The sequence below is a fragment of the Chiloscyllium plagiosum genome, chromosome 22, assembly GCF_004010195.1.
Source record: "Chiloscyllium plagiosum isolate BGI_BamShark_2017 chromosome 22, ASM401019v2, whole genome shotgun sequence".
In the NCBI taxonomy this organism is placed as follows: Eukaryota; Metazoa; Chordata; class Chondrichthyes; order Orectolobiformes; family Hemiscylliidae; genus Chiloscyllium; species Chiloscyllium plagiosum.
In genome coordinates this window covers 32,995,446-33,019,380 of record NC_057731.1, presented here as the reverse complement: position 1 = coordinate 33,019,380, position 23,935 = coordinate 32,995,446, and the positions used below count along the sequence as shown (strand labels likewise).

The 23,935-nt window shown below is 38.4% G+C and overlaps 1 protein-coding gene across 2 annotated transcripts in view; it reads left to right on the top strand.

Annotated features, from left to right (window-relative positions):
* LOC122561183 (SEC23 interacting protein) overlaps window positions 1–23,935 on the top strand; it is a 142,651-nt gene that overhangs the window by 55,262 nt on the left and 63,454 nt on the right. For both annotated transcript variants that reach the window (XM_043712707.1, XM_043712708.1), the window contains exons 11-14: window positions 7,847–7,999; window positions 8,432–8,527; window positions 11,573–11,788; window positions 13,940–14,095. In XM_043712707.1, coding sequence (XP_043568642.1) covers window positions 7,847–7,999; window positions 8,432–8,527; window positions 11,573–11,788; window positions 13,940–14,095 — 621 coding nt within the window. The remainder of the gene's footprint in view (window positions 1–7,846; window positions 8,000–8,431; window positions 8,528–11,572; window positions 11,789–13,939; window positions 14,096–23,935) is intronic.

Here is a 23,935-nt window from a genome sequence, read left to right as displayed (position 1 = left end):
GGGAGGGAGGAGTCTGAGACGGTCCAGGTAAATTTGAGGTCGGGGTGGAAGGTGTTAGTAAAGTGGATGAACTGTTCAACCTCCTCGTGGGAGCACGAGGTAGCGCCAATACAACCATCGATGTAGCGTCCTTGTTGAAGAAGTAGGTGTGGAGGCGAAGGTGGTGGAAGAAATGCTCAATGTCTAGCTGCGTGTCAAACTCATTGATCTGGGAGCGTAGGGGGATGAAGGTGAGGCCTCTGCATTCAGTTACTCAAGCCTGGTCATTCCGTAAGACCATGGCGGATCTATGGCCTAACTACATATACCAGTGTTGGGCCCATTTCCATGATATCCTTAATAAAAATTTGTCTATCTCAGATTTAAATTTAATAGTTGAATTAGTATTGACTGCCATTTCAAGAAGATGGTTCTAAACCGATGCTACTCTTTGCATGTGAAAGTGCTTTCTAATATCTCTCCTGAATGGCCTTATTCAAATTCCTGGACTATGCACCCCCTGGTTCTCAAACCTTCAACTGGTGGAAATATTTTACCTTTATCTAGATCACTTAATTCACCACTGAACCTTTTAAATTCTAGAGAAAAATCCCTAATTTGTCTAATCTTTCCCCATAACTTAACCCCTGAAGTCCAGGTGTCATCTTTGTAAACTTGCTTTGACCTCCCTCAAGGGCCAAAGGACTGTTCCGAAGGTGTAGTGCTCAGATCTGCTCATAATAGTCAAAATAGCATTATGTATGCACGGAATAGAATAGCCTTTATTGTCATGTGCACCAAATGGGTACAGTGAAAAGTTTGTAATGTCACCTCTCAGTGCCATCTTAGGTACAGGGTACCTGGGTAGATACTCTGTCACAGAATTGACATAGTAGAAAAAATAGACTACTATGGGAACACAGCTTAAAAAGTCTGGAATGATAATAAAAAGTGTCTGTAAAGTACTCAAGTTATAGTCCTTTTCACTGAATCCATGTCTGCCAAACTTCAGAACACGAGTTCATGCACTGCCCTGTGTCCCGAACTCATCTCCAGGATTCATTCCCCTGGCCGACCCAGCCTTGCTCTGCTCCTGCTCCAGACCCTGGCTGCAACTCATCTTCAGGACTTGGCCTTCACTAACTCTGCTGCTCCTCCAGCCATGACTTGCTTCTGGGACTTCACCTGCACTTGCTCTGCTGCTCCGCCAGATGTGACTCACTTCTGGGACTTGGTCCCTCCGGCCACAGCTCAAGTCTGGGACATTGCCTCGATCCCTATACTCCAGCCCTTTAGATATGATGGCCAGCATTCCGTGGGGCACCTTAACTATTTTCTGCACCTATTTGTGGCATTATAAAGAGCTGTGCACCTGAACTCTCCAAATGTCGTTGGACATCCACTTTGTGCATTCTAAATCATAACCAGCTCTATCCTTTCTTGGTCCAAAATGGATAACCTCATACTTATATTAAAACTCACCTGCCACAATTTTGGCCATTCACTTACTCTATCAATATCCTGTTGAAATTTTAGTAATTTTCTGATCAACCTATTCAGCGAAGGCATTGCACATCTCTGTAGCAGACAGGACTTGAACCTTGTGTTGTCATCAACAATGCCTACAATGCTGCTCAAATTTTGTGTTGGAAACCAAAATTGGATATTTGATTTTTTTATGCCCTTATACTAGTTATCAATATTGTGAATAATTAAGACCCAGTGCACATTCCCGTGGGGTATAACTCGTCATGTCCTGCCAATTTGAGTACTTAACTATTATTCCAACTCTGTTTCCTGCCACCCAACCAATTTCCTATCCATGTCAATAACTTGCACTCCATTTTGTTGGATTCCACCAAATAACAGTTTCTTATTTGGAACTTTATCAAAAGCCTTCTGGAGGACCATATAAACAACATCCAATGAATTAGCATTTTTGTCATCTCTTCAAAAAATGGAAGTTTTTCAGGCATGAATCCATGCTGACTCTCCCTGATTAACTCAAAATTTTCAAGGTGATCAGTAACCTTGTCCTTGATTACAGACTGCAACAATTTCTCCACCACAGATGTTAGACTAACTTGTCTGTAATTCCATGGTTTCCTTCTGTCATGGTTCTTAAAGTGCGGAGTGACATGGGCAAATTTCTAATCCAGCAATACAACTCCTGAATTAAGGAAATCTGAACAATTATGGTCAGGGCATTGGCAATGTGCTGTCTATTGCCTTTCATCCATGGATCAAAACCATCAGGTCCTGGAGATTTGTTACTCTTAAGTTCAATTAATATCCTTATTTTGATGATTTACTTGATCAAGATTTATTTAGTCCCTGATTCTCTGTAAATTTCTGGAGGACTTCCGGCAAACTATCTTACTTTTCTGCTATGAATACTGAAGCAAAATAATTGTTTAGCTTGTCTGCCATTTCATCTTGGACATTGACAGTGTTCCCACCCTCAGCCTTCAATGGGCCAATAATATTCTTAACCTGCCATTTTCCCTTTATACAACTATAAAATCTCCTCTTAGTGTATTTTATGTTTCTTGCAAGGTTTCTTTCATACACTATTTAGGTGTTATTAGCTGCTTTGTGGCCCTTTGTTGGTGTTTGTGTTTGTCTCAATTTGTGGGATCTTTACACTTTTATAAGCTCTTTCTTTTAATTTTATGTTGTCCCTTACTGCGTCCATGGCTGTTCTGTTTTGTGAGGTCGAGCTTTTCCTCCTTCTAGGTACAAACTACTTCTGAAGAGCATTAAATCCTTCAATTGGCAACCTCTACTGTTCATTGGTTGTTTTATCTATTAGCAGATCTTCCCAGTTTACTGTGGACAGTATCTGCCTTATGCCATTAAAATCTACCTGCCTTAAATCCAAAATTCTAGTATCTGATCTTTGCTTATCTCTTACAAGTGTATAGTGAAACTGGATCATGTTGTGATCACTATTTGACAAATGCTTACAAACACCTCGGTCAGTAATTAGATCAGGCTCATTGCTCATGAGTAGATTGTTTGTCCTGCTTTTGCCATCCAAGACATATTGCCATAAGAAACTATCCTGGACATATTTTAGAAATTCATATCCTTTCTGGCAGGTGCTTGTCTGTCTCTCCCAGTTTATATTAAGATTAAAATCACTCATTAATACTGCTCTGCCTTTGCTGCATTGTTACCTAATTTCAGCATTTATACAATCTAACATTTCGAAGATGCCAGCAGGTGGTCTATAGATGACACCTATTGTGGTTTAATTCCTTTTATAGTTCCTCAGTTCCACCTGTAACTCTCCACTGGGTGCTTTCCTCTCATTGTGTTCTCCCTCACTATAGAACTGATTCTGGTTATAATCAATAATGCTACTCCACCTTCTCTGCTGTTTTCTGTATCCCACCTATAAACCTTTTAACCTGCTTTGTGTCCAGTTGCCACTTTAGCTGATCCAGGTGGTCTGACAGGAGCTGCAGGTGGGCGCACGTCCTGCAAATGTAGTTGTCAGGGACATCTGAGCTGTCCTTGATTTCCCACAAATCACAGTATACTTGTTAAATAGAATGGTTGAATTTGAAATCCAAGAGGTGTAAAGTATAAAACCGTTTTATGAAGAAAATGTAGGCTTTGCTGTTAAAAACAAATCCATTATTAGAAAACTTTGTAAATTAGAGAATATATTATGACATTTTGTCATAAAGCAACAGTTACCAATGAATAAACTATAGTTAAATTCAAGAGGTAATAATTTAAATCCATGTCTTGGAACCCAAAATTTATGTTCCATATATAGCTGATAGTTGATCATTTTAGACTTTAAAAACAAAGAATAGGCAATAAAACATTTCTATCCTTTCAAATAAACAAATAGTCATTTAATTTTTTAGAGCAAATCTTTAAATGTGTTTAATTTGTAAATTCTATGTCTGCTAGGTTTGTTTTGATCCATTATTTTGGATTAGTTAACATGCATGGAAACTCCTCACCATGTTTAACATCCTCCATAAGCCAACTGTAAAGTCCATATGCTAATCCATGCCATTTACTTAATCTGGAGACTTGGTTGATATTTATAAATGTCACAGTCTACATTTGTGTTGTTTGAAGATCTATCATTTCACTAGTTCTTTAAATTTTAAGCATTAAAAAAACTTCAGCCAATAGTCATTTCCAAATTTATTATTCCAGATAACATTTACAATAAAGGTCTCCTTCCTATCACATTTCTCTTCCCTGCTCTTTGAGTAGATTAACAATCATTGTGCTTCTCTGCATCTCACAGTCGAATGTCTGTTCCCTTGTTAAGAAAGGTTTAACATTCATGATTACAAAAGCAAACTATGGCAGTTACTGGAAATCAGAAATTAGGAACACAATTCTGGAAATACTCAAGTCTGGGAGCATCTGTGACCAACAATTGAAATCGGCATTTCAGATCATTCATCAGGTTTGATAATAGGCTATCAGTTTGAAACATGAACTCTGTTATATCCCTCCACAGATGTGACATTCCACCCCTTACCAAAGGGGTCTCCATTTCATCACTTGCAATATTTAAGTCAGAGTGACAATGTGGCTCAATATTAAATCAAAGCTAGAGACTCTTTCCTCTATTGTATACATATCCTCTCCTCTTTTGGGCACCTGATGTTGTTGCATTTCTTCCACTACTTAAAGAATCTTCGTTGTTTAACCAATTTTCCCAGCTTTTATTCCACCTCTAGCCAGTTCATTCATGAGATCACCCAGATCACTCCACTTGCATTTTATCCACTTCATCCACCTACTAAACCTCAACCACTCTATCCTTGCTTGAGCTCTGCATTCACCTCTCTCTCTGTCTGTCTCTATCTCTATCTCCCTCTAATCTCCTGCAACACTAAATCCTATACTGCATGCTCAAATTCTCCCCTCATATCTTTTTCCACCACATGCTCATCCTTAAAGATCTTTATTGAAACCACATATTTCACCAATTTTTGGTAACCTTTCCTTCTTAATTTTTTTCCCCCGTAATCACATCTCTTTAAGCACTTTGGGATGGTTTATTTCAGTAAAGCTTCTATACAAATATTTAGGCACAAGTTGGCAGAGTCTGCTGCAATTTAACAAGTCAAAATTGTGCAAGTCCTCAGTATGGCCTAAGGGCAATGGTTAACTTGGTAATATTTGTGATACTGTATTCAATCAGGTCAAACTTTATTAATTACTGTTGCACTCCTGAACATTTTTCACACATCATTCAACTTTCCAACCATTAGTGTTCAAACTACTAACTGAATGATAGCATAGTGCATAGGATATTTTCCAGTATTCTCTGCTTTACACACATCTAAATTTTCGCTAATATTAATGACCTTCCAAATCTATGTTTTCTACCACATAGAAGGATATGGGCAGCAGAAACATGGGAACTCCAACACCGTCAAGTTCCCCTCCAAGCCACACACCATTGTGATTTAGAACTATATTTCCTTGCCCCTTCACAGATACTTGGTCAAACTCTTGGAACGTGCTTCTTAATAGTATTGTATACCATTACCACATGGACTGCAACAATTCAAGACAAAGGCTTACCACCATCTTCCTGAGGGTGATTAAGAATGGGGAGCAAACGCTGGTCTAGCCAGAGGGATTTGACTCCCCAGTGGGGACGTTTAATTTTACTGCTACTCTTAAATAGTGCATATAACTGGTTGCTTCATTTGATATGAATATAGCATATCAGCATGCTATTTTGTATTAATGCACATGTTATTGAGTTATAGAGGTACTGTATTTTTGAGAATTGAAAAGCTAGCAGAACTGCCTGACACAGCACAGTGTTCTGAACAAGGTAACAATGCCACATTTGGAGAATCGACGTTTCGGGCATGAGCCCTTCTTCAGGAATGAGGAAAGTGTGCCAAGCAGGCTAAGATAAAGGTAGGGAGGAGGGACTTGGGGCAAGGGGTGTTGGAAATGCGATAGGTGAAAGGAGGTTAAGGTGAGAGTGATAAGGTAAGGGTCATAGGCCGGAGTGGGGGTGGGACTCCGGACCTCGGACTCAGCACCACCTTCCTAACCTGCAATCTTCTTCCTGATCTCTCCGGCCTATCAGCGTTCCGAAAACACCACTCCCTCCGTGACTCCCTCGTCAGGTCCACACCCCCCACCAACCCAACCTCCACTCCCGGCACCTTCCCCTGCAACCGCAAGAAAGGCAAAACTTGCGCCCAACTGCCCCATTTACTTCCCTCCAAGGCCCCAATGGATCCTTCCATATCTGCCACAAATTCACCTGCACCTCCACACACATCATTTACTGCATCCGCTGCACCCGATGTGGCCTCCTCTATATTGGGGAGACAGGCCGCCTACTTGCGGAGCGTTTCAGAGAACACCTCTGGGACACCCGGACCAACCAACCCAACCACCCATAGCCCAACACTTTAACTCCCCCTCCCACTCCACCAAGGACATACAAATCCTTGGACTCCTCCATCGCCAGACCATAACAACACGACGGTTGGAGGAAGAGCGCCTCATCTTCCGCCGAGGAACCCTCCAACCACAAGGGATGAACTCAGATTTCTCCAGTTTCCTCATTTCCCCTCCCCCACCTTGTCTCAGTCAAATCCATCAAATTCAGCACCGCCTTCCTAACCTGCAATCTTCTTCCTGACCTCTCCGCCCCACCCCCACTCCGGCCTATCACCCTCACCTTAACCTCCTTCCACCTATTGCATTTCCAATGCTCCTCCCCCAAGTCCCTCCTCCTTACCTTTTATCTTAGCCTGCTTGGCACACTTTCCTCATTCCTGAAGAAGGGCTCATTACCGAAACGTCGATTCTCCGGTTCCTTGGATGCTGCCTGACCTGCTGTGCTTTTCCAGCAACACATTTTCAGCTCTGATCTCCAGCATCTGCAGTCCTCACTTTCTCCAACAATGTAACATTTGTTTGACACAAATAGAGCAACTGAGTTGCCATGAGACAAAAACAAATTCAAATTCAGTCAATCAGTTTAAATTATGCCCCAAGATACCAAACTTCAATCAATATTTTGAGAATATTAAAACCAATGAAACAATCTGATGTTTTGGGATATAAAACCGGATATTTTTCACAGTTGAGAGAGAACTGCCAAAAGACTGACAGATGTGGGCTGCTCGTTTAAGAGCTCTCTGAGAGATACCTGTCTGTGGAAGAAGTTTGCACACCAGAACATAGAAACTGACCTGGAGAGAATCCACAAAGGAGGTTCGGCAAAGCTGACCTGTTTTGAAATGTGATTTTTTTTTGTAAATCGTAATCAGGATTTTTTTATCAGACAAGTATTGTAGAGTGGAAGGCGAAAGATAAGTTTAAGAGAAAGGAGTTGAGACTAATTGTTAGCTAATATCCTCTGTTAGATTTAAAGAATAAAGTTGTTAATTTTTTACTTTAAGTAGCGACTTTTGGGATAGTTCTTTGCCTTTTGATTTGTAAGATTACAGCGCAGAGCGAATCTTTTCTGTTTTGTTGGTTTAAATTAGCAGAGGGGTATACCCCACGTCGTAGTACATAATATATTTTTATAATCATATATGTTTAAGGTAGCAATTTGTTTCTATTTTCCAGTTTAAATGGCTGATGTTTTTCTGAAAAATATCTGATGTTGCTGATCTCTGAATGGAACTTTTCTCTTTTTTTAGAAATCAACATTATAATAGGAATCATGTTACTGGATCCTGAAAATAAAAAAACAGTTATAAAAATTGCAAAATTAATTTCTTTGCCTGTGCATGCGTTTTACTAATGATTTAGAGAACGAAAGCTTTTCCTGGTTGTATTAGCTTTGATTAGTTTTAGCTGAAATCCAACTGGGTAATATATTTATATTATTTACCAGGAGAACCAGGATAGCCAGGATCCTGAGGTTTCTGATGAACTGAAAGATGAAACAGAGGAGGATGTCCTGACACTACCAGAAGCATTGGAATCAGTTGGTCTTTCTGAGTACCTCAGCACATTAGAAAAAGAAGAAATAGACATGGAGTCATTGGTAAGGATACTTCTTCAAATATCCAAGGTCCACCCAGAAATATTAAATTGAGCTTCTACTCAGTTTTTTGTTCAGAATTTTGTTTGTATGGTTAAAATTAAAAAAAAAACTCAATAGTGTTTTAAATAACTTAACCTCTGTGATAGCGTAAACTATTACTTAACGTGTTAAGAGTAAACTACTTGCACTTTGCTGTTCAAAGAGCTCTTTCCTATTTTCACTGAATATATTATCTGCAAGAATGTGTTTAGCTTTACAAAATCTGTCTTCATTGTTGCATTTTACATTTCTTTTCTGGGAAAAATACATTTTTAGCTCATATAAATGCAATTACAGTCTTTAAATAAGCTTTTAGAGAAAAAATGTTTGCCTTGAATGTCTTTCTTTCATTAACATTAGAGTTTGATATATTTTCCCTTTGCTCGATTTTAGCTCATGTGTACTGTTGATGACTTAAAGGAAATGGGGATCCCTCTTGGACCAAGAAAGAAAATCGCCAATTTTGTAAAAGAGAGAGTAAATGCACAGGTATTGTTATTCCTGAAAACTACTTCACGTGCCCATTGCTATATCTGATTATGATATCTTGACTGGCAATATGAGGAGGAGTGAATACCATGTCGTAATAGCGTGTAATTTTGCACTGCTTTTTTTTTTGTCAAATTATGAGAGACTTGAATATGGTAACTTAATTAGGCCACCTTAGTTATCAGATGATTTTGGCTTTGCAAAGGATTGTGAATACATGTTGTATAGAAATATAATGCTGATTTGCTGTTATCCTTTTATTTAAATATTACATCACCTGCCAACTTTCTCTTTAAAACCATTAAAGGACAGTTTCCTCTGTCTTGAAATTCCAGTTTTTAAACCGCAGGTAGGTATTGGAGAGACTATTATGATGGACTGGTAATATGCCTTACTTTGAGCCAGGAGGTCGTGTTCAAATCCCACCTCTGCTCGAAGTATATTATAACATATCTGGGCAGGTTGATTAAAAATAGCTATAAATATTGTGTGTACAGTGAAATTATAAGGTACAGATGATTGTATTTCACATCAGGCCTTCATACTTAAAGCCATACATCATTCTTTGCAATTTTGATTTTGCTAACTTTATCGTGACACACTCCTAATTCCTAGTGATGTTATTCCAACAAATTGGTATGCATTTGAAAAGTCATCTGGTACCAAAGAGGTCTCTGGTCTATTTGGGAAAAATCTAGACCCATACAGCAGAGGAGGCCGTTTTCTTCCAGCATACCTGTTCCAGACCTTTAGCAAAGCTATCCAATTAATGTCAGTGCTCTGTTCCTTCCCCATAACTGTTTTTCCATTGAGTATCGTTATTTTTAAAGCTGTTGGTACAATATTTCTACGCTGTATAGTCAATTTTACATTTAAAGTCATTGTCAGAAAAAGGACTGTTGGGATAAGACTAAACTATGCATTGACTTTTGTTTTCTGTCGAGGCAATTATTTGAAATTGAAATACTGGTCAGTTTTGAATGAATGCAGATTTTAAACTAGTCTATTAACTTTGTTGCAATGCAAATTACTGGTCCATAGAAATACAAATAAATTATGCAAGAATAATTTTTCAAGCAAATGGTTATGCATTCAACTCATGTAATACTGACATTTTACTCTTAAAAATAACCTAAATTTTCATCAAAGTCAATGATATATTATTGAAAAGCAAGGTATTTCATCTTGCACTCATCAGGACAATTTGAAACTTGGAATTCTTGAATTTATCACAATATATAGTACAGGACAAAAGGGAACTAATTGGTTGGAAAGTCAACTCTGGTATGTAGTTGCCATGGCAACAGTAAATTGGAACTAAAGGCTCCTAGGTTTATGGGTAATTGAAAATTGGACCAAAACTAAGATTCAGCGAGCAGGTTATTATTGTGTAAGCACCATTGGAATACACTGTTTATGACCCCTTCCATCATATTGCTGATGATCGAAAGTAGGCTATTCGGGTAGTAATTAGCTGGGTTGAATTGATTTGGCTGTTTGTGGACAGGACATAACTTGGGCAATTTTCCACATTTCTTGGTAGATGCTACTGTTGCAATTGTGCTGCATGAACTTGACTAGGGCACAGCTACTTATGGAACACAAGTCTTTAGTACTATTGCTGAAATGTTGTAGTTCCACCTCACGTTTAGTTCTGCTTAGTGCTGCTCTGGGCATGCCCTTCTGCAATTTTCACTTTTAGAGTCATAGAGATGTACAGCATGGAAACAGACCCTTCGGTCCAACCCGTCCATGCCAACCGGTTATCCCAACCCAATCTACTCCCACCTGCCAGCACCCGGCCCATATCCCTCTAAACTCTTCCTATACATATACATCCAAATGCCTCTTAAATGTTGCAATTGTCCCAGCATCCACTACTTCCTCTGGCAGCTCATTCCATACACGTACATCTGCATGAAAAAATTGCCCCTTAGGTCTCTTTTATATCTTTCCCCTCTCACCCTAAACCTGTGCCGTCTAGTTCTGAACTCACTCACCCCAGGGAAAAGACTTTGCCTATTTACCCTATCCATGCCTCTCATAATTTTGTAAACTGAACTGGGGTTAATCTCCCAGCCAGATGGTAATTGTAGTTGAATATAATTTTACTGATGTTAATAGCTCCCCATACCCCATCCCCCCCAGATGACATCATGCTAATCTTACCAGAAAATGGTTATGCTATATTCTTTGTTATGCTAAGCCACAACTGAGTACTGTATACAGTTCTGGTCACTGCACTATAGGGATGCTGTTGTCTGGGATTAAGAATTTAGCTAGGAAGAAAGACTGGATAAACTTGGGTTGGTTTCTTTGGAGCAGAGAAGGTTGAAGGTTCGACCTGATGGAGGCATATAAGATTAAGAGGGATGTGAACAGGGTGAGTAGAAAGCAGTTTTTCCCCCTATTGGAGCATTGATAACAAGGGGATGTAATTTTGAGGTGAAAGGCAAGAGGTTGAGAGCATTTGAGGAAACTTTTGTTACACCCAGAGGTGGTTGGCATGTGGAATGCTCTCTACAACCATTCCCAAACAAAACGACCAGCTAAATTTTTATAGGATAGAATGTGTTTTCGCCAGCCTTTCATTAAGATTTTTAATATTTTTGTTTAAGAGCTTTCCTCTATTGATGAACCTGTTTCAAGTTATGAACTTTTCTCATGTGGTAGTAAAATTGTGGATGATCAAAGTCATTATGAAAATATTGACTTTTTTGAAATGCATGACATAAAATTGGATAAAGTTTAAAAATCTCAATGCCAGGTTATAGTCCAACAGGTTTATGTGGAAGTACTAGTTTTCGGTGCACTGCTCCTTCATTAGGTAGCTGTGGAGCAGGATCATAAGGCACAGAATTCTGTCTCTTATGGTCCTGCTCCACAGCTACCTGATGAAGGAGCACCGCTGAAAGCTAGCATTTCCAAATAAACCTATTGGACTCTAAACTGGTGTTGTGTGATTTTTTACCTTTGTCCACCCTAGCCCAATATAGGCACTGCCACATCATGAAATGGGATGGTTTTATTTTTTCCATACGACAGACAAAGAAGAAAGCTGCAAAAGAGAGGAAGACAGTTTTGGAAGCTCTGAAGAAAGCTCAGCAAGAAGAAATGCAAAAATCTAAGGATGGAATTGATCAAATGAACTCATTAACAGCAGAAAAACAGCTGGGTTTGAAGAAGATGCTGTCGTACACTGGGACTACTATTTCATCTGTCACTGTACATTACGACCATTTTGAAGCAGGTGCTGGCCAGGTAAGTGCCACTTTAAACCTTCAGTTTGGACGTATTTTAAAAAAATGCATGCTGAGTACATTCTTCAAATGAGAGATTGTGTAATTGTCTGGGAGTAGGAATTGTTTTGAGTTAAAGAGCTGAAAAATGTGTTGCTGGAAAAGCGCTTTTCCAGCAACACATTTTTCAGCTCTGACCTCCAGCATCTGCTAATCGTTTTGAGTTAGGTTGGCACATGTTAAGCCTTAACTGAAAGTGCTTTTGTGTATGGTACAACAAGTTCTAACAACTGTTTGGTAAAGAAGTTACTCTTGAATTTCTTATTGGATCTATTAGTTTTAGGGCACATAACATGATTTCCTTCCACAAGTGAAACCACCATCTCTGTCAACACGACTAAAACCATTTTTTTTGTAATATTAGAAGACATCTCTTGGGATCATTGCTCAACCTTCGCTTTACCCAAGAGAAGAGTCCCAGACCTCTACAATCTGTTGCATAATTTATTATGGCTGAGTAGGTACTTTCATTAGTGTTTCTAAGTCCTCTTCATAATGTTAACATACCTTCCTGCTTTTATTGATATGTCAATCTAAATCTCTTGATTCAATCATTCCTCTACCCAGTTCAGACTTATTTCACAAAGCATATATGGTATTTTTATTTCTTTCTCCAAAACGTGCACTTCACATTTTACAATTTTGAAATTTAACTTATTATTTACTCTCCAAGAAATTGAATAGAACCGGCTGCATAAATACTATAGATACAAGAGCAGGCCAGAGGCTTGGATTTATGCAGTGAATAACTCACCATTTGATTTCCCAAGCCCGTCCACTATCTGCAAGGCACTTGTCATAAGCTGATGGACTTGCACTCCACTTGCCTGGATGCATCCATATCTAACCATCCTCAAGCTCCAGGATAGAACATCCTGAGTGGCACCCCATCTATGACTGACATACAATGGCTGAAATGTATACTAACTGCAAGATGCACTTCAGTACTCTCAGCTTCCTTTGACTGCACCTTCCAAATATCCAATTTCTGCCATCAAGAAGGACAAAGTTCAAAGATACATTGGAACATCATCACGACCAAGATCCTCTCCAAGCTACATACCATCCTGACTTAAAATGATATCACCATTCCGTTGTTGTCACTGAGTCAAAATCCCTCCCTGATGGCACTGTGAATACTTTGCATCATGTGAACTGCAGCAGTACAATCTCCAGAGCAATTAGCGATGGGTCACAAATGCTGGCAAGCCAGCTGTGCCCCCATTCCTGAGGAAGAATAGAAAATTCTCTTAAGTTTATTCTAGAATGAAAAATCACGACACCTAGACAGGATAAACTGCTGATTGAAAGGTGCCTATGTTCAGTTCATGAGAAGTGAGAAAATTATACATTTTAGTAGAAAGAGGAGGGAGGGGCAAACTGAAATGTTAGAATCATGAAGAGTAGATGAGGTGACTCCTACCACAAGGAACAGAGTTCAGAACCAGAAGAAGCTGATTTACTGAGTGGTGATGAGGAAAAACCTTTATATGTAATGAGTGGGGAAAATCTGGAATTCATTATCTGAGAATATTGTAGAGATAAGTTTAAACATGGCTTTATAAAGGGAATTTGCGAATCATCTGAAGAGAGCAAAATTGTTTGGATATGTGTAAAGGGCAGGTAAATGCAACAGGCTGAAAACCTCTTCAAGTGGACGTAATGGGCTGAATAGCCTCTCCTGTGTTATGATTTTCATTGGCTGTTTCTTTACTTAGTGTTGAGAATCTGAAGCTTGCTACTACAAGACATAGTTCAAATGAATAGCTTAAATACATTAATAGAGAAGGGAATAGAAGGATATTCAAATAGGCTTTGACATTTCGTGGGGCATAAATATCAGCTCAGACTGTGTGGGTCGTAAATTTAGTGTTATCAGAAGTGGAAAATAATGTTGTCAGTGACTTTTAAAGATTGAAACTGTTTGTTACCAACAATAATAAGACCAAATCTTGCATTGCTGCTGATATTACTGTTCAAATTTCATGCTGTGGTATTATAAGTAATTTTTGAATCTTGCATATCACGTGTATGCATTACGGAGCATTTTTCCTATTGCTGGACTCCTGCATTTTTAATTTAATTTACGTTATGTACTACATTAATTTCTCAGGTGTCTGTGGTTTATCCAGCACTAGACTTCAAACCAGATAACTTCTTTGCCTTGGGTTCTCCTATTGGTATGTTTCTCACGATGCGTGGGCTGGAGAAGATTGATGAAAGCTACCAATTACCAACCTGCAAGAGATTTTTCAATATTTATCATCCAGTAAGTCTGATTTATTATGAGACAGTTTGGAGTGCCAGTCTGTAACTTGTGTTTATTTGATTCCTGATAACAGATTGTAGTCTAAATTCTAATATTTGTTTACATTGTATTATTGATATCTTGTGTCCTTCAGATTTTTAAAATAATGATGGATTAATTGTTCTCTGAGGGATCCTATTGTTAATTGCAATATTCAGTTGAACATTATTTGTTTCTTCAACTCACAAGACTCTTCATTCTTCAAGTATTCACCTGTATAATTTTGGTTATTCTTTCGGTCAACAGTTTGATGCATCTTCATTGGTATGTGTTGAGTAGTCAAATAAATCTTGATTGTTCAACGTTTGATTGCAAAATGCTTTCTACTGATGCCTAAAAAATACTAGAGCAAAAATCTGGAATACAAGCAAGATGCAAATACAACTACTTATAACGAATTTTAGTATGTTCTTTTCACATTTTGTTTATGAGTTCATGTGTATTTTTCTTTCTTTTGATCAGCATTTTCACCAGATTTTTTCCCCCATATATTTTGAGTAGCATATCCTGTCAGAAAGATAGAACTAATCTCTAGGGGCAAAGTCTTAAATTTGGAAAATAACATTGACTTTCTGGTAATGAATATTAATTTTGTACATCGAGCATTTGCTTGTGATAAATGACCATGGAGCGAAATACTTGGTTGTCTTGGTAGATATTGATGATTCAGCTAGTAATTGACAGGAAGATAAATTGAGAGAGGAAAAGTGATCAATTAGTTATACACATTAGTTCAGATTTATAAGGTGTGATTGTTAAATTAGATGTCTTGCTGGTGTTGTCTTTTTGATGTCTTGTGCATTGAAGCTTCTTGATGACCCTATAAGAGAGAACTAGGTTCCCAAATCTGAGATTCTGCAGTTAGAATGTCAGCTTAGATTAATATTCAAGCTTTTCTGTTTTTAAGTAATTTAATTAATTATTGGCCAAGTTGTGTGATATTCTCAGCTATGGGGAAACCTGCAGCATTCAGCTTCCTAACAGATGGCAATTTGTTTTATTTGTTTAAATTGGGTAAGCGTTTTCATTTACCTGGTAGTCAAGTGTGGTAATGACATCTGTTCAGAAAAATTTAACCACCTTGAAAAGTCCCTGCAAGAATTTAGATTCATCGATGTAAGATTCTTCAGTGTACAAGGTCAACTGGCTGTTATTCTTCACATAACAGCTGAAGATCTGCAGCTTGGACAGTCAATCCACATTAAAACCAGATCCTTTGTTCTGCATTATGCTACAGAATGTACTTGTTGTGTCCTACATTGATTTTCTTTCAAGAGTCCCAAATTTTAAAAAAGTTGAAGGACTGAATTGGGTTCTTGCTATTATGTGGTGGGTAACTGTAAAATAATTACTCAAGGATGAGAACTCATGAATATTTTACTGATAAAAATTGTACATATTCTGGTAATGGTGGCTCCTGTGTGAAAGTCAATCTACAAAAGAATCATTTTTCATAGCCTTGTATATAAGCTGACATCTGACTTTTAATTAAAACGATCCAAACCCTTTGTATTCCTGATGAAGGGCTTTTGCCCGAAACATCAGTTTTCCAGCTTCTCGGATGCTGCCTGACCTGCTGTCCTTTTCCAGCACCACACACTTTTCTCTAATCTCCAGCATCTGCAGTACTCACTTTCGGCTTTGTATTTAGCACCTGCTCACTGATGAAGTCAGACTCAACCTGATGCAATTCTGCTTGATGAAATTGTAGAATAACACACCATTGAAGGTGGCTGTTAGTTCCTTGTGACTGAGCACACCAATACATCCATAAACTTCATTGGTACATACAGTGTTCCCTCTGATCCTGCGCTCCAATATGAAAACATGGAGTTAAGAAGAAATGATAGATACATAGCCCAGTTAAAACTTAATATCATAACTAGAGAATTCAAAATATGTGATAAGAATGTTAGAAATTGGAGGAAACTCTACACAACTTCAGACATCTAAGAATAAATCTGCACAAGATAATCTAGCAAATGGCTACAGTCGGAACATGAAATTGCAAAATACATAAATGAAAATTGCCAGAATGAACTTTCTTAAGGATATACCTGAAACTTCTCCTGAAACAGGCAAGACAATTAGGCAAATCAGATTTCAAAGCCAGCTCTGGGTAGTTTATCAGATTTATGAAGAGAAGCAATTTTATACAACAGAAGATCAAAAGTTCACAGCATCTTCCAGCAAAACTTGCAGACTGGCCTATCACATTTCATCAGGATATAATCAAACCATTTAAAAAGAATGGATATGAATTGGACTGGATTCTGAATATGGATGAGACTCCCTTGAGAATTCTGACATGCCAGCCATTCATATGGTGAGCAAAGTTAGAAAGTGTTGATGAAGGAAACTGGCCACAAATTCACATTTGTGTTGTGATGTATGTCGAGCAAAAAAATGGCTCAAGCCAATGTTAATATTTGGGAGAAATTCTCAAAAGGAGTAGTTCTGTTCAAAGTGTGGGTGGATGGATTAAGCTGGCTTGTCAACATGGGTGAGTTTGGAATTTTGAGCCAAGTGGATTACGTAAAGAAAAAAGTTTTTTTTTCATCTGGGACATCTTTTGATCACAGCGTTTGGTATTGCTGAAGTTAGATTACAAAATATAACCAGCCTTAGTCAATCTTTGATGTATGATTGGATGATCAGACAAGACGAGAGCCTCTCCCATTAGGAATTGAGACTTAATCTCAGGATAATACAGAGATGAGGAGGAATTTCATCTCTCAGAATGTGGGATTCTTTGGAATTTTTGGAGGCTAATGACAACAAGGAATGTGGAAATAGTGCAGAAGTGACATTAAGGTAACTGATCAGCCATAATCCAATTACAGGATGGACCAATCTCAACTGGATAGTCTACTTTTGGTCTTGTGTTATTCCTGAAGAAGTGCATACGAGCTACAATGTTAGAAATCCTGCATGAGTTGCTTGTAGAGGCCTGAGATGAAATCAGAGATCAAGATTAGAGTGATTGTCAAGGCCCCACAGTCTGAGCGATCACAGATAAGTGTGAGCATTGAAGACATCAACAGTCAACAACGGTTCTGCTAACCGCTCCAAAATGCACTAGGCTGTGTCCTGGAGCTAGATGAGCAAAAGGACTCATGGTGAGGAGAAAGAGGTGATTTCAACCTTTCCGAAAATGCTAACAGTGTAAAAGCAAAAACTCTTTGGCTAAGCTACTGCCTATTTCCCATGTAGCACCAGTGCATAGAATGTCCTTTTTGTTTTCTTCTAAAGCTAGAGTACTCACTTGTCATAGAGTCATAGAGATATACAGCATGGAAACAGACCTTTTGGTCCAACCTGTTCATGCAGACCAGATATCCTAACCCAATCTAGTCCCACCTGCCAGCACCCGGCCCATATCCCTCCAAATCCTTCCTATTCATATACCCATCCAAATGCCTCTTAAATGTTGCAATTGTACCAGCCTCCACCACATCCTCTGGCAGCTCATTCCATACCCGTACCCCACTCTGCGTGAAAAAGTTGCCCCTTAGGTCTCTTTTACATCTTTCTCCTCTCACCCTAAACCTATGCCCTCTAGTTCTGGACTCCCCAACCCCAGGGAAAAGACTTTGCCTATTTATTCTATTCATGCCCTTGTAAACCTTGTAAACCTCTATAAGGTCACCCTCAGTCTCCGACGCTCCAGGGAAAACAGCCCCAGCCTGTTCAGCCTCTCCCTGTAGCTCAGATCCTCCAACCCTGGCAACATCCTTGTAAATCTTTTCTGAACCTTTTCAAGTTTCACAAACATCTTTCCGATAGGAACGAGACCAGAATTGCATGCAATATTCCAACAGTGGCCTAACCAATGTCCTGTACAGCCGCAACATGACCTCCCAACTCCTGTACTCAATACTCTGACCAATAAAGGAAAGCATACCAAACACCTACTTCACTATCCTATCTGCCTGCGACTCCACTTTCAAGAAGCTATGAACCTTTGTTCAGCAACACTCCCTAGGACCTTACCATTAAGTGTATAAGTCCTGCTAAGATTTGCTTTCCCAAAATGCAGCTCCTCGCATTTATCTGAATTAAACTCCATCTGCCACTTCTCAGCCCATTGGCCCATCTGGTCCAGATCCTGTTGTAATCTGAGGTAACCCTCTTCGCTGTCCACTGCACCTCCAACTTTGGTGTCATCTGCAAACTTACTATCTGTACCTCTTACGCTCACATCCAAATCACTTATGTAAATGACAAAAAGTAGAGGGCCCTGCACTGATCCTTGTATTTCAAACATTTGAACAAAGGTGAGCATGAATACTGAAGCAATTGATAGCAGTTCAGAAAATAATAAGAAATATAGATAGAGTTAATAGTGGTTGTTCTTTCTCTGGAATGGGAGATTTCAAGAGTTGGGGCCATATTTTTAAATGAGGTGAGAGATTTTAGAAAGTCAAGAGGCAATTTTTTTACACAGAGGGTAGTTCGAGTATGGAATGAATTTCCTAAAGAAGTGCTAGGTGAGAGAACAAATACAACGTTTAAAAGACATTTGAACAGATACATGAATAGGAAAGGTTTGGAGGAATATGGGCCAGGAGCAGGCAGGTAGGACGAGTTTAGTTTGGGCTTATGATCAGCATGGACTTATTAGATTCAAGGGTCTGTTTCCATGTTGTATGACTCTATGCAATATTGTGAATAACTGATTAATTATTTTAAAATTATGTTTAAACTTTTTAAAAAATTGAATATCTTAATGTGTAAATCCAAAGCATGTTGTTGAAGAGTAGACTATAGACTGTACGCAATGGTAGCATAGTCATCATTTATTTGACTAGCATTCCATGGGCCTGTTTAGTGGATTAGAGTTTTGTGTCAAATCCTTTTGTTAACTAAATATATTAACTGTTAATATGTATCTGTTAATGAAACAAAATCTAGTTTCAGTAATGGTTACCATGAATCTGCCAGATTGCCATAATGAATCAAATGTTCCTTTAAGGAATAATTACCCAGTTTTATAAGTATTTGACATTAGACCCGCAGCATTATAGTTAAGTCTAACCTACCGCTTGAGTGGCTGAGCAAACCCCTCAAATGTATTCAAGAATGGAATTCCCCAGCACATTGTCCAGAGCAAGTAAGGATGGGCAGGAAATGCTGACCTGGCAAGATTGTGAATTAGTAAAAAGTAGAAAAACAGTGACCAGCTCAAAGGACCAAATCAGATTTTGCCTGGGGGCTGTGTTTTTTGTTCAACTACAACAGTGACAACATTTTGAAAGCAATTCATTGATTATAAAACCTTTTGTCATACCCTGATGGGTGTTGTATAAATTTAACCTTTTTTTAATATTGATACATGTTTGTATTTAGTCATGCTCAAAAGTTTTGCAAAAGCTAACACATATTGCAAGGAGCTGATTCAACCTTGAGAAACACTGGTTCTCAGAACAGGTACACGATATCTCACAATATAAGGTGAGGAAGTATACATCCTAGTCTTGTAAGGCCACATGGTGTCTCTATTTACAGCAATAAGATCCTGAAGATGGCTAAGTTATGAGTTTGGAGAATATTAAGTATTAAATTTTGAATATTGTGTGATCTGCTTTCAAATATAACTTTACCTTCTGTTCTCAAATACTTTGCAAGTTTAATGATGTGATCCCTTTATGTTGAAAATGGCTGGTGAACCCTTTGCTGTGGACATGAAATATTCAAAAGCCGGCGTGAGGTTCTTTCACCTTAAAAAAACACACACACAAGCACTTGGATGCTCCCTACCTTAGTCTATCTACTGCTGAAGTTCACTCTTACTCTCTGACTCAACCATTCCAATGCTGTCCTGACCAATCTGCGATACTCCTCTTCTGTAGAATTTATTTCCATTAAACACAAGCTGACTATCTGCAATCGTATCTTTGCTATCTTTGTTTGACTTCCAGTCCTACACGATGTCCATCTCTGTGTTGAAATACTTTTGTGATCACACCCTGCCTTATTTTAATCATTTCCTCCACCCCGCCTTATTTTAATCATTTCCTCCACCCCCACCTTCGCTCACCAACAGAATTCTCTCAACTGTTCTGTCACTGTTCTATTGTGGATTTCCTTCTTGTTCTTTTGTCCTATCCCTCCCTAAATCCCTCTGATGTGCCATCTCCTTAAAGATTGATTCAAACCTATTTCTGGGCAAAATCTCCTAATAACTGTTTCTTTGGTTCCGTGTTTCTCAGTGAAAGGGTGCTGTTTGCATCAAGTCATTCTGCTTGAAGTACATGTGTTGAAGTTGTAGAAGTAATTTGTTTTCATGGACTTGAATAAATAGATTAAGCTGCTGACAATCTTTGAGGACTTAATAGAAGGGCTATCTAGTGGATGTGTAACATACTTGGATTTAAAAAATAGAGCTAGAGAAATATTTAGTTGGGAGTGAAATTGAAGGTCATAAGGATTGTAAGTGAAAATTGATATGAATAAACTCATGTAGAGAAAATGTTGTAGTAAGTGAAGAAATAATAGGCCAAATGTAATCATGGAAATGAGGTAAACAAATCTGGAGAGATTCAGTAGATCTGCAGAAAGAAATAGAGTTAATGTTTCAGGCCAATGATATTTCAACAGAACTGACAGAAAATAGAAATGTGGAAGTGGGCAAGGGGCAGGAAGAACAATGGGGAATGCCTATGATAGGGTGGAGGCCAAGAAGAGATTTAAGTAACATTGGATTTCATGGTGCAACAGCCAAAAAGGCAATAATAGAGAAAGTGAAGAAACAAAGGGTGCGTCCAAATGATGTTACATTAGTTGCTACATAAATGCCACCTGGAAGCAAATTAAGAGATGATGAAAAAATGAAGAAGACTAATCTGACAAAAATGAAGGGGAACAAAGTATACAGAACACAGTGGAGACAGAAGTTATGATCTAAAGCAGTTAAACTTCAGAGTTGAATCTGGAAAGCTGTAAAATGCTGAGTCAAAAGTTAGGGTGGTGATCCCAGAGCTTGCACCAAGCTGTCAGACGTGTTGCTGTCAGACGTGGATTGGGATGTCTGCTTAGGAGCAAGGTAACAAATGCAAATGATGAGTGAGCTTGGAAGTCATGTTTACAAATAACATGTGTGTTATACAAAGTGGTCACCTCGTTTACATTTGGTCTCCCCATTGTGAGTGTGAATCAATGTAATGAAGATTTTTGGCTACAACAATGATATTGGTTTTAAAAGTTTTTTTTCCACTGTGAAATACTTTTCAATACCTGGATGGTATGAAAGGTGCAGTATAAATCTGAAAGTATTTTCATTTTTCTATTTAATTACATTAGAGATCAGGATGAATTTATATTTAAATCTGAGGCAATGAAATTTTCTGTCTTACATTTCCTTATCTTCATGGCTCACACAGGAGTATTGATTCCTTTTGGGAGGAATTAATTGATGCATAAGCTGCTTTTAGTGAAATCTATTGCATGTGCTCCATATCTAGAGAGGAAAGAAGCTTATTCTCACCTGGCTCATCTCACCTTGCAGCTTTTTGTTTTAAAACTTTATCTTGCAGTTGGAAGCATAGTACCAAAAGATAAGGTTTTGAGTCTTACCTGAGAGTGATGGAAGGAGAACAATAAATCATCAATGGTGCATGACAGAATTATTGTCATTTAGACTCATTTTAGTTAAAGGGATAATTCCGGATTTAATCACCGCCTAAACCCTGAACAGTAGACAAATGACAAATGATTCATCTTAATAAAGTGTTGCTTCAAATATCCATGTGTGAAAATTGCTTCTGTTTTTAATGGCGCATTTCACAACTCTTGTTTTTTTTTTGATGCAGATATGTAAAAGCAAGAAAAAACCTTTCAAAGTTGGGAGTTTACAGCATCATAATGAACACTTGCCTCCAATTGATAATTGCTTTATATTCATCCCCACAAACTTATCTATAAAAATCATAAAATATTGGTCCTTCTACTAAAATTTAAATATAACATTAATGTATTCTTTTTCCACTAAATGCTAGAAGCAGCTTGCTGCACAAGTTACGCAGTAAACTGTAAGCCCAATCTTGACAAAGTAAACAAAAGAGCAGAAAAATCAAAAGGTCATCAAAAAAAATTTTCTGAAATCTACATGCAGGTAGGGTACAAGAAGATGACTCGATGTGGGGTTTCAATAAAAAAAAAACTGCTAATTTTTACTTGGCTGCAGTATAGCATTACATAACTATTCTTGCAGTTCTCAAATTTAATCTACTGCCAACTTCTGGAAACAATTGTTTCTTTTATTCTATCTACTTCTCAACTACCTTGCCTTTTCCAGCCCCCTTGTTTGCTAATGTTTACCAAGCACCAAAGAAAATGATTGGGCCCTGAGAAATACCGTACTCCTGTTCCTATCTTCTTTGTTTCTATGTATCTCTGCAGGAATTGCTCAGGGTAGTGACCTAAGCCCAACCATTTTCAACTGTTTCATCGATGACTTACCCACTATCATAAGATGAGAAGGGAGGATGTTTGCTGATGACTGCATGATGTTCAACATAATTTGAAACAGTCTAGAATACAAAGAATCTGTGTTTATATGGAGCAATACTTGACAACATCCAGGCTTGAATTAAGTGGCAAGTAATGGTCATGACACAGAAGTCCAGGCAGTGACCATCTCCAATAAAATAGAATCTAACCATCCCTTCTTTACATCCAGTGGCGTAACCATTGCTGAATTTACCCACCAACAACATCCAGGGTGTTACTGTTGACCAGAATCTCAACTGGACCAATCAAATACTTTGATTACGAAAACTGATCAGAAGCTGAGAATTCTGCAGTGTGTAACACTCATACAGTCTATGCAACAATCAAGAACCTTGACATCATCTAGCATAAAGCAATTCATTATTTGGCACCTCATTAACATTTACTCTCTTTACCAGTGATGCACAGTGGCAGCAGTGTGTGTGCATCTATTAGATAAGGGCACTCATTCACCGAGGCTCCACAGGCAGCACCTTTCAAACCCAAAACCTCTACCTCCTCGAAGTAGAAAGGCAACAGATGTGTAGGAACATGACTATCTGCACATCCCCAAGTCAAACACCATCCTAACTTGGCAATATATCACTGTCCCTTCGGTGTCACTGATCAAAATCCTGGAACTCTTTAACTGTGAATATTGTTTCACACCTCGGGCTATCAAGTGATCACATGCTTGTAAAGTGACTTGGGGTGGTTTTTATGTAACTGTAAGGTTGTTGATGTAATTTCCTAATGTTTTCTTGACTGAACCCCATTCACTTTTGAATCAGAAATCGATGCAACATTCATGATTACTTCATGAATCATTTTCACTTCATTCATTGGTGCTTTGTTCAACAATATTTTCAAACTGTGCTAGTAAATTGAGTCAGAATTGAATAATATTCTGTCTTCGTCAAGAGTTTCAGTTAATCCGAGTGCACAAAAAATGTTCTTCCACTTTTGCAAGAGCATAGATAAGATACATTTGGACAAATTTTAGCTAAAAGGTGAGAGGAATACAGGTTGAATTGTTCTCAAAATGCCATCCTGCATGGGTACTAAAAAGTGCATTAATATATTTGTGAGGAATAACATAAGTATTACTAGCTAGTTACAGCACAGAGGAGAAAGTGAGGTCTGCAGATGCTGGAGATCAGAGATGGAAATGTGTTGCTGGAAAAGCGCAGCAGGTCAGGCAGCATCTAGGGAACAGGAGAATTGACGTTTCGGGCATTAGCCCTTCTTCAGGAATGAGGAAAGTTGGTCCAGCAGGCTAAGATAAAAGATAGGGAGGAGGGACTTGGGGGA